Here is a 16,389-nt window from a genome sequence, read left to right on the forward strand (position 1 = left end):
GAATGTTGAGTTTTCAGCCAGCTTTTTCACTATCCTCTTTCACTTTCATCAAGAGGCTCTTCAGTTCCTCTTCACTTTCTGCCATGATGGTGTTACCGTCTGCATATCTGAGGTTATTGATATTTCTGTCGGCAATCTTGATTCCAGCTTGTGCTTTATCCAGCCTGGCATTTCTCATGATGTACTCTGCACATAAGTTAAATAAGCAGGGTGACAATATACAGCCTTGAGGTACTCTGTTCCCAATTTTGAACCAGCCGGTTTTGTTCCATGTCCGGTTCTAACTGTTGGTTCTTAACCTGCATACAGGTTTCACAGGAGGAAGGTAAGGTGATCTGGTATTCGCATCTCTTTAAGAATTTTCCACAGTTTGTTGTGATCCACACAGTCAAAGACTTTGGCATAATCAATAAAGCAGAAGTAGATGTTTTTCTGGAATTCTCTTATTTTTTCTATGATCCAATGGATGTTGGAAATTTTGTCTCTGGTTCCTCTGCCTTTTCTAAATCCAGCTTGAACGTCTGCAAGTTCTCAGTTCACATACTCTTGAAGCCTAGCTTGGAGAATTTTGAGCATTACTTTGCTAGCATGTGAAATGAGTGCATTTGTGCAGTAGTTTGAACATTCTTTGGCATTGCCCTTCTTTGGGATTGGAATGAAAACTGACCTTTTTCGTTTAGTGGCCACTGAATGAGTATTCCAGTCCTGTGGCCACTGCTGAGTTTTCCAAATTTGCTGGCATATTGAGTGCTGCACATTCATACCATCATCTTTTAGGATTTGAAATAGCTCAGCTGAAATTCCATCACCTCCACTAGCTTTGTTCATAGTGATGCTTCCAAAGGCCCACTTGACTTCACATTCCAGGATGTCTGGCGCTAGGTCAGTGATCACACCATCGTGGTTATCTGGGTCATTAAGATCTTTGTTGTACAGTTCTGTGTATTCTTGCCACCTCTCCTTAATATCTTCTGCTTCTGTTACATCCATACCATTTCTGTCCTTTATTGTGCCCATCTTTGCATGAAATGTTCCCTTGGTATCTCTAATTTTCTTGAAGAGATCTCTAGTCTTTCCCATTCTATTGTTTTCCTCTATTTCTTTGCATTGGTCACTGAGGAAGGCTTTCTTATCTGTCCTTGCTAATCTTTGGAACTCTGCATTCAGGTGGGTTTATCTTTCCTTTTCTCCTTTGCCTTTCCCTTCTCTTCTTTTCTCAGCTATATGTAAGGCCTCCTCAGACAACTATTTTGCCATTTTGCATTTCTTTTTCTTGAAGATGGTCTTGATCACTGCCTCCTGTACAATGTCATGAACCTCTGTCCATAGTTCTCCATACACTCTATCAGATCTAATCCCTTGTATCTATTTGTCACTTCCACTGTATAATCATAAGGGATTTGATTTAGGTTATACCAGAAGGGCCTAGTGGTTTTCCCTACTTTCTTCAATTTAAGTCTGAATTTTATAATAAGGAGTTCATGATCTGAGCCACAGTCAGCTCCCAGTCTTCTTTTTGCTAACTGTATAGAGCTTCTCCATCTTCAGTGCAAAGAATATAATCAGTCTGATTTTGGTATTGACTATCTGGTGGTGTCCATGTGTAGAGTCGTCTCTTGTGTTGTTGGAAGAGGGTGTTTGCTATGACGAATGCATTCTCTTGGCAAAACTCTGTTAGCCTTTGCCCTGCTTCATTTTGTATTACAAGGCCAAACTTATTTGTTATTCCAGGTATCTCTTGACTTCCTACTTTTGCATTCCAGTCCCCTCTGATGAAAAGGACATCTTTTTTGGTGTAGTCCTCTTACCTGTTTCTTTTTGGTTTCCAGAGAATAGATGAAATTATGAAGAGAACAAGAAAGAGTGATGTGTCTTTGGAAGTGAAGGTAGGCATTCAGAGTGCCATTTTCATAATTCATGTACTGAGAAGAACATAATGGTAGAATATATTCAGTGATGTTGTAGGTCTCAGAGAGCATTAGCCAGGAAAAAAAAAAAAAAAAGGGTTCTTCCTGCTTTGTTCCTGGCTAGATTAAGAAGACTGTTGGTGTCTAAAAGGAAAGAGGAGTCTAAGAAAGGAGTTTCCAGGATGGAGTGGTAATAAAAATTTCCTCAGAGAAGTGGAGGTAGGGATGCAGGGAGAAGCACTGTAGTCCATAGATAAAAAAAGAGAATGGTGGCATATTACTATGGGAAACACAGCTGATTTATAATACACTCAGAAAATTCAAAGAATTACCATGGAATGGACAGATGGCTCAGCATGATTCCAAATATCCCCTGATGCTTTTCAAAAGCACTTGTCTTGGTACATAAAGCCTACCTTCCCTCTGTTTGTTTTCAGAAAGAAGACCCAAAAGTGGAGCTTCAGTCTGCTCTCTGTGTGGAAAATAAGACAGAACCCATGGTCCCTAACAAAATAGGTGAGTGTGAGATCTGATTCTCGGGTTCTTCGTTTCAGAAAGTGAGGGCTCATGGTGTTTCCTGTAGGGAACTAGCACCTATCGGTCTGAAGAGCATTATCACTGCACAAAGCCCATGTACTTTTCCCCATCACCATCTCTACAGGTCCACTTGAAAACCAGTAGGTCCCTCAGTTACTCTAATAACCCCAGCACCAGAGCCAGGCCATCTGCTGGCTAGGCTGCTTTCCAGAGGGCTTAATTGCTGGTCACGTTCTGTTAAGAACTGACTCTCTTGTTCTACAGCAGTTTCTCCTGCCTTCGGGACTTCTGGATAGTCCAGCTCTTTTCTGTCATGGATTCTTAAAGCTCCTCAGGTTTCATGGCAGCCAGAGTCAGAAAACATATATCCATCTCAAAGTCACTCTTCACGTTTCTCTTTTGCCTTGTGGCTCAAGAGCCTGGGGACCTGTACAGGATATGACATCAAGTTTCTTGGGTGAGTCATGTTGTTGTTCAGTCACTAAGTTGTGTCCGATGTTGCAACCCCACGGACTGTAACAGGCCAAACTCCTCTGTCTTCCACTATCTCCTGGAGTTTGCTCAAATTCATGCCCATTGAGTCAATGATATTATCTAATCATTTCATCTTCTGCCACCCTCTTCTCCTTTTGCCTTCAATCTTTCCCATCATCAGGGTCCTTTCCAGTGAGTCAGCTCTTCACATCAGGTGGCCAAAGTATTGGAGATTCAGCTTCAGCATCACTCCTTCCAATGAATATTCAGGGATGATTTCCTTTAGGATTGACAGGTTTTACACTCCAAGGAACTCTCAAGAGTCTTCTCTAGCTTCACAATTCAAAAGCATCAAATCTTTGGTGCTCAGCTGTTTTTAGGGTCCAACTCTCACTTCCATCCATGACTACTGGAAAAACCATAGCTTTGACTAGACAGACCTTTGTTGGCAAAGTGATGTCTCTTCTTTTTAACATGCTGTCTAGGTTTGTCATAGCTTTCTTTCCAACAAGCAAGGATCTTTTAATTTCATGGCTGCAGTCAGCATCCACAGTGGTTTTAGAGCCCAAGAAGATAAAATCTGTCACTGCTTCCACTTTTCCCCTTCTGTTTTCCATGAAGTAATGGGACCTGATGCCATGACCTCAGTTTTTTTTTTTTTTTTTTTTAATGTTTCAAGCCAGCTTTTTCACCCTCCTCTTTGATCCTCACCAAGAAGCTCTTTGGTTCCTCTTCACTTTCTCCCATTAAAGTGGCATCATCTGCATATCTGAGGTTGTTGTATTTTTTCCCAGCAATCTTGATTCCAACTTGTGATTTATCTAGCCCAGCATTTCACATTATGTACTCTGCATATAAGTTAAATAAGCAGGGTGACAGTATACGGCCTTGTCCTACTGCTTTCCCAATTTTCAACCAATCTGTTGTTCCATGTCGGGTTCTAACTGTTGCTTCTTGACCTCCATACAGGTTACTCAGGAGACAGGTGAAGTGGTCTGATATTCCCATCTCTTTAAGAATTTTCCACAGTTGGTTGTGATCCACACAGTCAAAGGCTTTAGCATAGTCAGTGAAGCAGAAGTAGATGTTGTTCTGGCACTCCCTTGCCTTTTCCATGATCGAATGAATGTTGGCATTTTGATCTTTGGTTCCTCTGCCTCTTCAAAACCCAGCTTGTACATCTGGAATTTCTCAGTTCACCTACTGCTAAAGCCTAATTTGAAGGATTTTGAGCATAATCTTCCGAGCATGTGAAACAAGTGCAACTGTATAGTAGTTTGACCATTCTTTAGCATTGCCCTTCTTTGAGGAATGAAAACTCCCCTTTTCCAGTCTTGTGGCCACTGCTGAGTTTTCCAAATTTGCTGACATATTGAGTGCAGCACTTTAACAGCATCATCTTTTAGGATTTGAAATAGCTCATTGAAATTACATCACCTCCACTAGCTTTGTTCATAGTAATGTTTCCTAAGGCCCACCTGACTTTACACTCCAGGATGTCCGGCTCTAGATGAGTGACTGTACTGTCGTGGTTATCTGGGTCATTAAGACCTTTCTTATGTAGTCTGTCTATTCTTCTGTCTATTCTTGCCACTTCTGAATCTCTTCTGCTTCTGTTAGGTCCTTACTGTTTTTGCCTTTTATCATGCACATCCTTGCATGAAATGTTCCCTTTATATCTCCAGTTTTCTTAAAGATATCTCTAGTTTCTCCCATTCTGTTGTTTTCCTCTCCTTCTTTGTATTGCTCATTTAAGAAGACCTTCTTATGTCTCCTTGCTATTCCCTGAAACTCTGCATTCATTTAGGTGTATCTTTCCTTTTCTCCCTTGCCTTTCCTTCTCTTCTTTCCTCAGCTATTTGTAAAGCCTCCTCAGACAACCAGTTGACCTTTCTTGTATTACTTTTTGGGGGGGATGGTTTTGGTCACCACCTCCTGTACAACATTATGAACCTCTATCCATAGTTCTTCAGGCACTCTGTCTACCAGATCTAATCCTTTGAATCTATTCGTCACCTCCACTGTGTAATCATAAGGGATTTGACTTAGGTCAAATACCTAAATGGCCTAGTGGTTTCCCCTACTTTCTTCACTTTGAGCCTGAATTTTATAATAAGGAGCCCATGATCTGAGCCACAGTCAACTCCAGGTCTTGTTTTTGCTGCTTGTATAGAGCTTCTCCATCTTCAGCATCTGCAAAGAACATAGTCAATCCAATTTCGGTATTGACATCTGGAGATGTCCATGTGTATAGAGTTGGGTTGTTGGAAGAGTGTGTTTGCTATGACCAGTGTGTTCTCATGACAAAACTCTGTTAGCTTTTGCCCTGCTTTATTTTGTACTCTTTAAGACCAAACTTACCTGTTATTCTGGGTATCTCTTGACTTCCTACTTTTGCCTCCCCATCCCCTATAATGAAAAGGAAATATTTTTTTTGGTGTTAGTTCTGGAATGTATTGTAGATCTTCATAGAACTGGTCAACTTAAAGTTGTTCAGCACCAGTGATTGGAGCATAAACTCGGATTACTGTGATGTTGAATCGTTTGCCATGGAAACGAAACTAGCTTATTCTGTCATTTTTGAGATTGCACCCAAGTACTGCATTTAGGACTGCATTGTTGACTCTTTCATTTGGTATTCTTGCCCACAGTAGTAAATATAATGAATTAAATTTGCCATTCCCGTCCATTTAGTTCCCTGATTCCTAAGATGTTGATGTTCAGCCTTGCCATCTCCTGCTTGAGCACATCCAATTTACCTTGATTCATGGACCTAACATTCCAGGTTCCTATGCAATATTGTTCTTTAAAGCATCGGACTTAACTTGCACCACCAGACACATCCACAACTGAGCATTGTTCCTGCTTTGGCCCAGTTGCTCCATTCTTTCTGGAACTGTTAGTAATTGCCCTCCACTTTTCCCCAGTAGCATATTGGACACCTTCTGACCTGGGGGACTCATCTTCTGGTGTCATATCTTTTTGCCTTTTCATACTGTCCATGTGGTTCTCAAGGCAGAATAGTGGAGTGAGTTGCCATTTCCTCCTTCAGTGGACCATGTTTTGTCAGAACTCCCCACTATGACCTGTCCTTCTTGGGTGGCCCTACATGGCATAGCTCATGGTTTCACTGAGTTATGCAAGCCCCTTCACCACAACAGAGCTGTGATGCATGAAGTGGGGAGAGTGGGCCATGAGCCCTGCACAAACACAGATGATGTCATTTGTCTTCTCTTCCTGGTATGAAGGTGACTGCCTGGGGTTCTTTTTACAAAAGATGTTGCGTCGTTGGTAAAGCAGAGGATTAATTGCCTACATAGATATTCCCCATGTTATTTCATTGGTGTATTTTATGATTGATGGAATGACTTTGTGTTCTCTATCAGAAATCAGTGTATTGAACACCTTCCAAGAAGTAAATGTTGTGGAACATGCTGCCCTAGAAACTTTCCCTCAAGATGTTTTCACTGATGAACTTAAACCAGTTGAGGGACTTGTTCATCTGGACACCCTTGATGGGAAATCAAACAGTCTAGATGATTCAACTGAAGAAGTTCAGTCTATGGATATGAGGTAAGTACATTGCTTTTGAATTTGAGCCTCATCTCTTCCCCAGATACCTCCACCATCCCTTAGCTGATTTCATCTTTTCCACCCCCAAATCTTTGTACACACCTAAAATAGGTGCAGTTGCTATTCAGGAAAACTAACCATGGTATAAGTAATATCTGTATTTTGGGTTGAGTTCCCTAGAAGCAGAACCTGGAACAGGGATTCTGGGGCATGGATTTTAGTGGAGGAGAGCTCTCAGGAGAAGGGAGTGGGAGGGAAGCAGGATTGGGCAGGGGAAGTCACTCAGCAATGGATGCGGTCTCAGCTGGTCTCATGGAGCTCTGCAGGATGGTCTTCCACCAGAGAGGGCTCTGACTGTGATAAAGATGGGGCCTTCACGGCACTGTGTTCATCAGCTGTTGACTGTGGAGAATCTGGGGTGGGGACGCTTCCATCAGCCAAGGCAGTCATCCAGAGGAAGCGTGTCAGCTGTGAGTCCATAGCACCTGGAGGATGGGCACAACCGCAGGTAAAGAGGATCTGGGTAGGGCACCAGAAGGGCCCACCCACTGTGTCCAGTGTCTCATGTTTAAATAGACTTGTCATTGGAGACTTGATAAGGAACTAATTTGCTTTCAGATCCTAACAACTTAAGGAATTCTTAACTGGTGTGTTTTGGATAACATCACCTGGCAAATTATTCCCTGACAAAAGTAATGCTCAGTCAGCCTGGGCTTGGGGCAGAGATGAGTGGGGGTCTTCTCTGTGTTCAGGAGGGAATGCCAGGATTTTGCACAAGCTCTGCCAGAGCTCCAGCCTGCTGCAGCTTACCCTTCTCTCTTTCCTGTGAATTCCCAGCCTCGGCCTAGGGTGAGGGGTTGGGAAGCAGGGCCTTTCCCAGGGCACACTGATTATAAATATCACAGCTGGCCTTAAGCCACATAATGTGAAAACACCGAGTCCAGCCGCCCTGTCCCCAGTAGAACGAGTCCTGAGCAGTCTGATAACAGGACCTCCTCAGCCCTTGCCACCACCCGCCACTGTCCTGGCAGACTTCCCCTGATTGGCACCACTCTGTCCCCTCCAGTAGGTGGGAACTGCTGAGGCATCATAAAGGATAACGCAGTACCTATCCACCCACCCACCCCATGCCACGTTGAGGCAGTTGTGCGTATTTTTTCTGCCTCTGGGTGAGGGAACTGGACGAGACCTGGCACTGGCCAAGGTTAAAGGAAATGAAGGAGCTTTGTTTATGTGCTGCATTCTTACTGTGGCTGCCTCTGCATTTGGAGAAGGGTGACTCCTGGGGGCAGCGCCCAAGCTTATGGCACCATTCTGTCCTCCCCATGCTCTGAGCAGCTGATAAAATCCTGGGAATGGAGGTGGTCACAGTGGAAATGGGGCAGACGTTCCCAGTAATGAAACAGTTTGCCTAGGCTCCAGCCACCGGAAGTGGTGCTAGTTCAGCTGCTTCGCTTTAACTATGTTCAGTGTGAGGGAGACAGATCATCTGAGCTTCTGCAGTTCAGCTAGTTTTTCTAGATTCTTCTCCGGGCTCTTATGGAGGAGGAAAAAAAAAAAAAAAACAACAGACAAACCTGACAGCAGCCCTACTCTGGCTGTTCAGAGAGACTCCTGGTGAGGGGACTTCACATCCCAGCCCGCTGCTCATCTGAGCTAGGCCCTATGGTTGACACACAGTGGAACTTCTCTAAACTGTCATGGCATCTTCGCGTGTGTCATTTATCGTATACAAATGTATTACAGTGAGCATATAATGAGGCCCAAGGTCTAGTGGATGTCCAGTCTTCCACCATCTTGGGCCTAATCGGTTCTAACTAGTTTTTGTCATATCCTCAAGGGTTATGTCATTCTTTTAAAGGTTGTGCGCTGCCCCTGCTCTCCTGTCTAAAATCCACTTCCCTGTTCTCATTCATGGGGGCCTCATTTCTGTCAGTGTCTCAGACTTGAATTAACCTGTATCTTTTATAATGTGTTACACACAAACTCTGGCTCTAAATCCATCTTCTGTAGGAAAGAAGAGTAGTATAACAAAATATGACAAGTAGAATTAATAGTTGTGTCTGTCTCTCTATCTCTCCATCTCTCTCTCCTTCCCTCTCTCCCTCCGCCCTCCAGTCCTGTTTCAAAAGAAGAGCTTATCTCTATCCCAGAATTTTCACCAGTGAGTGAAATGATTCCTGGGGTATCTCTGGACCAAAATGGAACTGGTAATGCCCGAGCACTTCAAGATCTCTTAGATTTCACTGGGCCCCCCATTTTCCCCAAGAGATCCAGTGAAAATCTCAGCCTGGATGACTGTAACAAAAACCTGATCGAAGGATTTAACAGTCCTGGTCAAGAAAATACTCTGAACACCTTCTGTTGACAAATACAACATCTCTTTAATTAAAGGTACAGTCTTTTGATGACAGTCTAAATCTGTAACTCTTCAACCTAGGTTTGTGAAGATAAGATAAACATCACTCAGCCTCCTGGATGGTCAATTTTATTTAAAAAGCACAAATATAAATGTGAATTCATGGTATATACTGCAGCACACACAAGAATTGAGACAGACTTCAAATGAATCCTTTAAACAAGAGCCTTCAGCACCACACCCCTTGTGCTCACCCCTGCTGTTTGGGGCAGTGTGTGTAGAAGCACTGGCTAAAAGTTTGACCAGCCATCTGTCTCAAGTAGCAACTTTTTAGAGACAAGAGAATTCCCCCCCCACCCCCGCTAGTTTTAGTCAGTGATATCCTACATTCTATCTAGAATCACTCATATACATTGGTGAGTTGTTGGGCCAAGTGATTTGCTGTTCTGTTGACTTCTTCTGGATTCTTTCAAAGCAAACATCTGTTCTTGGATCATACCTGAGGCAAGGGGGGAAGAACTGAAGTTTGTGCCCTGAAGCTTTTGTTCCCTTCCTTTGGCCTTTTTTTCTTCCCAAAGTGTTTCTAGAAGCTTCTTCTTTGAGTAAGTTAAATTTATGGGTTATAAACACTCTGAATTTGTGTGTAGTTATAATCACCTCCTGTTGGCTTTACTTCAGATTTTGGGGCTTAGTTTTGAATGATGAAAACAGAATCTATCATCAGATCCTTTCATAACTAATTGTTCCTCCCATTTTAGACTGTTAGAAAAATTTTCTGTTCTCAACATCCTGTCAGTCACCTTGTTTTATGATATTCCACTCCTATAACAGTACTTTGATAACTGATGTGATTTAGTCCAACCTTTCTATTTCTCAAACAAGGAAACAAGTTGGGGAGGCCATGTGGCTGAGGTCACCATGTCTCAAATGCTTATTTCTACATGACCTCAGCTACTGGCTGTAGACGGTACATTTTAGAGTTTGGTTCTTCTCTTGGCTCTTGGGGAAGCAGTTGTCCTTTTCACATATGAGAGGGAATGCGTGACAGGTAGTTTTTAAAATAAACCGTATCCCTGGTTGGAAGAGTAGCTACTTTTTGGACACTTTAACAAATTCACCTGAGTGTTCTATTTCCCTGACAGTTACATGGATTAATATTTAGTGAGAGGTTTCTTTTGTTGTTAGCATACATTGCGCCCTTTGGTTCACCTACCTCAGTATCAGATAAGGACCAGAAAATGCACAAAACCTAGAAGAGTGTTCATGGCTCTTCAAATCTATTTCCTACCTCTCTAACTAAAAAAAGTCCAAAATCCCTGTCCAAAAAAAAAAAAATCTTGGCTAAATAATTTATTTACATTCCTTGTATATTTTCATTTGTCATATAGTCTAGTTAGCAAATTCTTCTCAGCCAGAGGTGGCACCACCCCCACTGGAAATGTGTTGGAGCGGGTTATTGTCACAATGGTTGGAGGCAGCACTGACATTTGGAAAGCAAAACTTGTGACATTAATCATCCTGCAGGTTTTAGGATAGTCCCACATGAAGAAAATTTGATCCCCCCACCACCCCAAATAATAGTCCTACACAAAATGCTGTAACACTTCCATTGAGAGGTACTGTAAGCCAAGGAAATGTAGTTACTAAGAAGGTAAAGTCCCACACTGCATGACCATTTTAGTGATAGAGAATAGATGCTACAAATTGCAAAAGATTGTCTCTACATTGGTTTCACCTGGTTTTGGTTTTGAATTGACACAGGTGGTGTTTGGAGAAGCCGTGAAGCTGCTGGTAGTCAAATCTGAGCTGCCGGCCCTCTGAAGAAACTTCAGTTGTCTTTAACTGCTGAATTCTAAACTACTAAATTGAAATGTAACTGCATTCCTAGTTAGTACATCAAACGCTGGCCACTCTCAGTAGAAGCTTGAGACAGTGGCCTTTTCGGGCTTTAGCAGAGTTCTATGTTATGGTTCTATTTATGAGCTTTAGCTGCTGATAAAGCGCTTCCTGTACTCCTCTATTATCATAGTGATCTTCTGAATAACCCGTGTGATTTTGACTTGAAAAGTCACCTTATAACCATTCTTATCTCCAAACTTGGAGCATATAAACATTTAGATGTCTTTTCTAAATATTCTAGACATTTGCCCAGACTCTATTTAAACATATACTGAACTTGGGCTGCATATCTCCCTGGCTCTGTTTAGAAGGAGAACAAATTCTGGAGGGTTTCCCTCATCTCTGAGGTTTCTTTGCTGGAAGTTTGTATCAAGAAGCCACATTTAATATTATTAAGCTTAGCCACGTGCAAAATGTGTTGCTTCTCATTGCTCCTTGGGCGGCCAGCAGAGTGACTCTGGCTGAGTTAAGGAAGCCATTGAACAGCATGGAAGACTGTCTGCTCTCTTAGGCATATTCCTCCAGACTTGGGCACCTGAATCTTGCAAGGGCCTTTTCATGTTGCACCTTTAAATCCTCCAAGCTATAGTCACTCCAAACCTTCAGGTGGCTTCTGGATTGAATAATTTGTGCATCTCCTGCACAGGTGGTTGCTTTTCATGTTGCTGTTTCTTCTTGGCTCTTGGGCCTTTTGTTTGTTTGTTCAACTCTAATAAAAGCAGGCACAAATGAAAAGCATTGTGCTCTGAGACAAGGGGCCCTGAACTGGCTCCAAAATGGCACTATAATAGACTTGAACATAAAAACATCTGGACGGGAGAAAATGACGGTAGAATGTATGTATACTCCACACGTTTTTTTTTGCCATATAATAGTATGTTTTCTATTGGAGAGTGAAATAGCAACCCACTCTAGTATTCTTGCCTGGAGAATCCCAGGGACAGAGGAGCCTGGTGGGCTGCCGTCTATGGGGTCGCACAGAATCGGACACGACTGAAGCGACTTAGCAGCAGCAGCAGCAGCAGTATGTTTTCTTCATTTCTTGTGGTGAAATGTGACTTTCAGATTAAAGTAACCTTTTCTTCTTTGAAAACTTTTTTTTATCTTGTACAATAAAGAGTTTGGAAAGATCCATAATTCTGACTGAAGTTTGCAACCAGAATGTACAAAGAAGTCTCGGTAGTAATCTTGTTCATGTGCTCTTAAAACCAGCTACAGTGTAAGACTATTAGTTATGGAAACTGTGTATGTTTGTGTATGGTGTATATACTAAATAAAATACATGCCTCCAATAATACAGTGCCATGGATCTTGATGACTATATGGGGAAAATCCCTTTTATGACAAGCACACAGAAAATGGTAGCATGGTCTGACTTTCAAAAACTGTCTCACCATCTTTTTTACAGCCCTGTTTTGCTAAATGTCTGTTTTCTTGCAGTCTGGTGTACCTCACAGCACCATTGTGATCATGGTGATGCCTCATTTGCATGACGTGTACATTGTGTTTACTGTGAAATACATTTTCATTAAAGAGTCTGATGGTGTGTAGTGCTTTGTTTGTTTCTGTAGGCTCAATGAAAAAAAAATGTGCTGAGACCAAACCAGATACCAGGTTTCTAAAAAACTTATTGGAAAAAAATTTTAAATCCCGTGTGGGTGTCCTTTCCCTGTCTAACTCATGAATCCTCTATTACCAGTTCCAACTGAAGCCAACTGTGGAAATAAGCTTAAGTGATGAGCTGTGCCAAGACAGGAGGAACTTGTAAGTACAGTAAAGTTGCTCTACTTTCATACCAGTGATGTGAGGGATTTCTAGCTGGCTAAGGTGCAGTTAACCTTAGTGTAATCTCCAAAAACATTCCACAGAGCAATTTGGCATTTAAACAAAATTATAATGGAAATGATGACCCCTTTTTTCTAGTAAGCTGAAACCCACACCAACTTTTTTGCATCTAAATCACGACTTCTTTACATCCTGGAAGGCAGTTCCAACCAAGACCAGGAGCCGAAGGGCCAGGACTGAAATAGGGATGTCGGATCTTTGTGGTAACTTCTGGGCTGCCATCTCTGAAGCTAAAGGCTCAGTCAGTGAAACTCTCCTTAGTTCTGATGACAGAGCCTCTAGTGAGGGTACAGGAGTGGACATCCTATTTTTTTTTCCATGTGCTGGCCTTAGCCTGTGACATTATAAAGTAGCTTCTGTCATCATGAGCTCTGACCCCAGAGGGTTGTAGTGGTGGCTAGTCATTCCTAAGAGCAATTTCTGTTTTGTGACATTCTAAATCTTTCTTAGTAACTACAGGTTTTCTCTTAGTCAAACGCTTTCATAATTTTTTTTTAATTTGGAAAGCAAATGTAAAGAAATAACTTGTTTCTAGAGTTATACCCCCACTCCAGTACTGCGGAGGAGCCTGGTAGGCTGCAGTCCATGGGGTCGTGAAGAGTCGGATATGACTGAGGGACTTCACTTTCACTTTTCACTTTCATGCATTGGAGAAGGAAATGGCAACCCGCTCCAGTGTTCTTGCCTGGAGAATCCCAGGGACAGTGGAGCCTGATGGGCTGCTGTCTATGGGGTCGCACAGAGTCGGATACGACTGAAGCAACTTACAGCAGTAGAGTTATACCCATTACATTGGGGCACAACGCTGAGTGACATCCATCCCCACTCTTTAGTGTTACTCAGGAAGCACAGTTATGTAAGAAAATGGAGCAAGAACTCTTAAGAACATTAGAAAAGAGAAGCCTTTATAGGTAGTCTTTTTGCGGGAGCCCAAATGAAATAACTAGGAAACTCAGGATAGTTGCACAGGGGAGCTGACCACTAAGAGATGAAAAATTGATTGTTTTCTTATACATTAAAAACAGACAGGAAAATAATCCTAACAAAGCTTATAAAATTTCTAGAAAGAACAAACTTTGTCTAAAACTTGGCCAGAGAACATTAGAATAGATGTAAATAGAAAGACATGCCATATTCCTGAAAGGGAAAGCCTACATACCTGATAAAGACAAGTAGGTGACTCACCCTCACATTCATGTAAATTCAATGAAGTTCTACTCCATGAGATTTCTGTTTTGCAACTTAAAATATAGTGGCACAGGGAACCCCTGGAAGTCCAGTGATTAGACTCAGTGCCTTCTCTGTCAAGAGCTTGAGTTCAATTACTGGTCAGGAAACTAAGATCCCATAAGCCATGTGGGATCTTAGAAAAAGAAAATATAATTTGTACATTTCATGTAAGAAAATGAACACAAAGCTAAGAAATTTATAAAATAAGTCTTTAAAACAGAGACTCCCCCACACACACAATAAACAGTAAAATATATGGTAAAACTTCCATAACTAAAATAGTGTAATCTAATAGAGAAATATCAATAACCTCAGATATGCAGATGACACCACCCTTATGGCAGAAAGTGAAGAGGAACTAAAAAGCCTCTTGAAAGTGAAAGAGGAGAGTGAAAAAGTTGGCTTAAAGCTCAACATTCAGAAAACGAAGATCATGGCATCTGGTCCCATCACTTCATGGGAAATAGATGGGGAAACAGTAGAAACAGTGTCAGACTTTATTTTGGGGGGCTCCAAAATCACTGCAGATGGTGATTGCAGCCATGAAATTAAAAGACGCTTACTCCTTGGAAGAAAAGTTATGACCAACCTAGATAGCATATTGAAAAGCAGAGACATTACTTTGCCAACAAAGGTCCATCTAGTCAAGTCTATTTTTTTTCCAGTGGTCATGTATGGATGTGAGAGTTGGACTATGAAGAAAGCTGAGCACCGAAGAATTGATGCTTTTAAACTCTGGTGTTGGAGTAGACTCCTGAGAGTCCCTTGGACTGCAAGGAGATCCAACCAGTCCATCCTAAAGGAGATCAGCCCTGGGTGTTCTTTGGAAGGAATGATGCTAAAGCTGAAACTCCAGTATTTTCGCCACCTCATGCAAAGAGTTGACTCATTGGAAAAGACTCTGATGCTGGGAGGGATTGGGGGCAGGAGGAGAAGGGGACGACAGAGGATGAGATGGCTGGATGGCATCACTGACTAGATGGACATGAGTTTGAGTGAACTCCAGGAGTTGGTGATGGACAGGGAGGCCTGGCGTACTGCGATTCATGGGGTCGCTAAGAGTCGGATGCGACTGAGCAACTGAACTGAACTGAACAGAGAAATAGAATTTGAAATAGAAATCAGCAATCACACCCAAGAGACATGAGAATTTAATGCATCATGGGACCAGGGTGGGTGGATCATTTGTTTCTGGAGAGAGAGAACATGTGACTTAGTGTCTCCTGAAGGTCAACCAAGTTTAGGATCTCTGATGGGGTGGGGATAAGGACCCAGAAGTGAAGAAATGATCAGGTCAGGAGTGGGGTCCAAGGTGTGGGTGTCAGTTACGGTTCAAGGTTTAAGTCAGGGGAAAATGGAGACACGAGGCTTGGTACCAACCTCCGTAGACCCAAACTGATGCTTCCCCCAATTTGGGATATGCCATGATTTCAGGAGGTGGGAAGCAGTGGCCTCCATTTACCGTGGCTTAAGCTTCTCCTACAGGAATGGACCAGAACAGTCAGCATATCCCTGCTGTATGAGAGGTGGTCCCAAGACTTGTCAAGGATGTGAGGTAGGTAGGAGAAGGTAGGTGAGGTAGGTAGCTGTGTCCTTTCCCAAGGACACAGCTGGAACTTCGCAGAGCTGGGATTGACCCTGAGTCCGCTGCTTTGGTGCCCCCAGGGGAGTTGGCGGGCTCTCTGACCCAGAGAGCAGCAGAAATGCTTTGCTAGAGCAGGTGCTTATAGCGGAGAAGGGGCAGAAGCCCCATGGAGAGTCATAGTTCTGATTCTTTTTATTAAAAAAACTATTGTGATATCATTCACATACCATAAAAATTCCTTCCTTTTAAAGGATTTCTTCACAGTCACACAACCATCACCACTATCTAATTCTAGAACCTTTTCATCTGAGTATGCTATTCAAGGGTTACTTATCCATCTGTCTACTCACAGTAGCAGAGTTTATCACCAGTTCAAGTTCCTATTGTACCTGGAAGCAAGACCATGAGATTTGAAAATAATATTCCCTAAACCAGTCGTTCCCCCTTTCCCCATAATTTCCAACAGGCCAAATTAGGGTTGTGTCTATGTAAGTCAATTCATGTTGGCTGTTTTGTTTCACATTCTCTGTGCATAAATATTGCATCAGATGCCAAACGTGGGCTTTCTATCAGATGCCCAGCATGGGCCCTTTAGGCTGATGGGAGACATGGAATGGTGAGCCTGCCTTTAGCTCTGTGGTAAATAAGCAAGAAGCTTCTGTGCAACAGTTAGGAAATGCCAAGTTTGATTCTTCCCATTGGCCCTGAGAGATGATTGATGTTAGGGGAAAGATTTGAAGTGGCCAGCCTTCTGGACTTCCAAGAAAGTATGAAGGCAGGCTTCCCCCATCTCATGAGATGCAAAAGGTAAGGAATATAGCCCCAAGGAATTAAACTTTTGCTTAAGGGAACTTCCTTTTTCGAATCAGCCCACAGCTCTCTGTCGGCTGTACTTGTCTTTGAATCACATTTTCCTAGTAGTTTGCGCAGGCTCATCTTTGAGAGCCAGAACATTGTCACCGTAGAGATGATAGCTAGGG

At 42.5% G+C, this 16,389-nt stretch overlaps 1 protein-coding gene across 4 annotated transcripts in view; it reads left to right on the forward strand.

Annotated features, from left to right (window-relative positions):
• MAP7D2 (MAP7 domain containing 2) overlaps window positions 1–12,290 on the forward strand; it is a 101,340-nt gene extending 89,050 nt beyond the window's left edge. For 3 of the 4 annotated variants that reach the window (XM_070366645.1, XM_070366646.1, XM_070366647.1), the window contains 5 exons: window positions 1,830–1,886; window positions 2,345–2,423; window positions 6,305–6,491; window positions 8,610–8,885; window positions 10,612–12,290. In XM_070366645.1, coding sequence (XP_070222746.1) covers window positions 1,830–1,886; window positions 2,345–2,423; window positions 6,305–6,491; window positions 8,610–8,859 — 573 coding nt within the window. In that variant the 3' untranslated portion in view covers window positions 8,860–8,885; window positions 10,612–12,290. The remainder of the gene's footprint in view (window positions 1–1,829; window positions 1,887–2,344; window positions 2,424–6,304; window positions 6,492–8,609; window positions 8,886–10,611) is intronic. The other variant, XM_070366648.1, reaches the window with a different exon arrangement.
• Window positions 12,291–16,389: the final 4,099 nt, after the last annotated feature.

The sequence above is a fragment of the Bos mutus genome, chromosome X (assembly GCF_027580195.1).
Source record: "Bos mutus isolate GX-2022 chromosome X, NWIPB_WYAK_1.1, whole genome shotgun sequence".
In the NCBI taxonomy this organism is placed as follows: Eukaryota; Metazoa; Chordata; class Mammalia; order Artiodactyla; family Bovidae; genus Bos; species Bos mutus.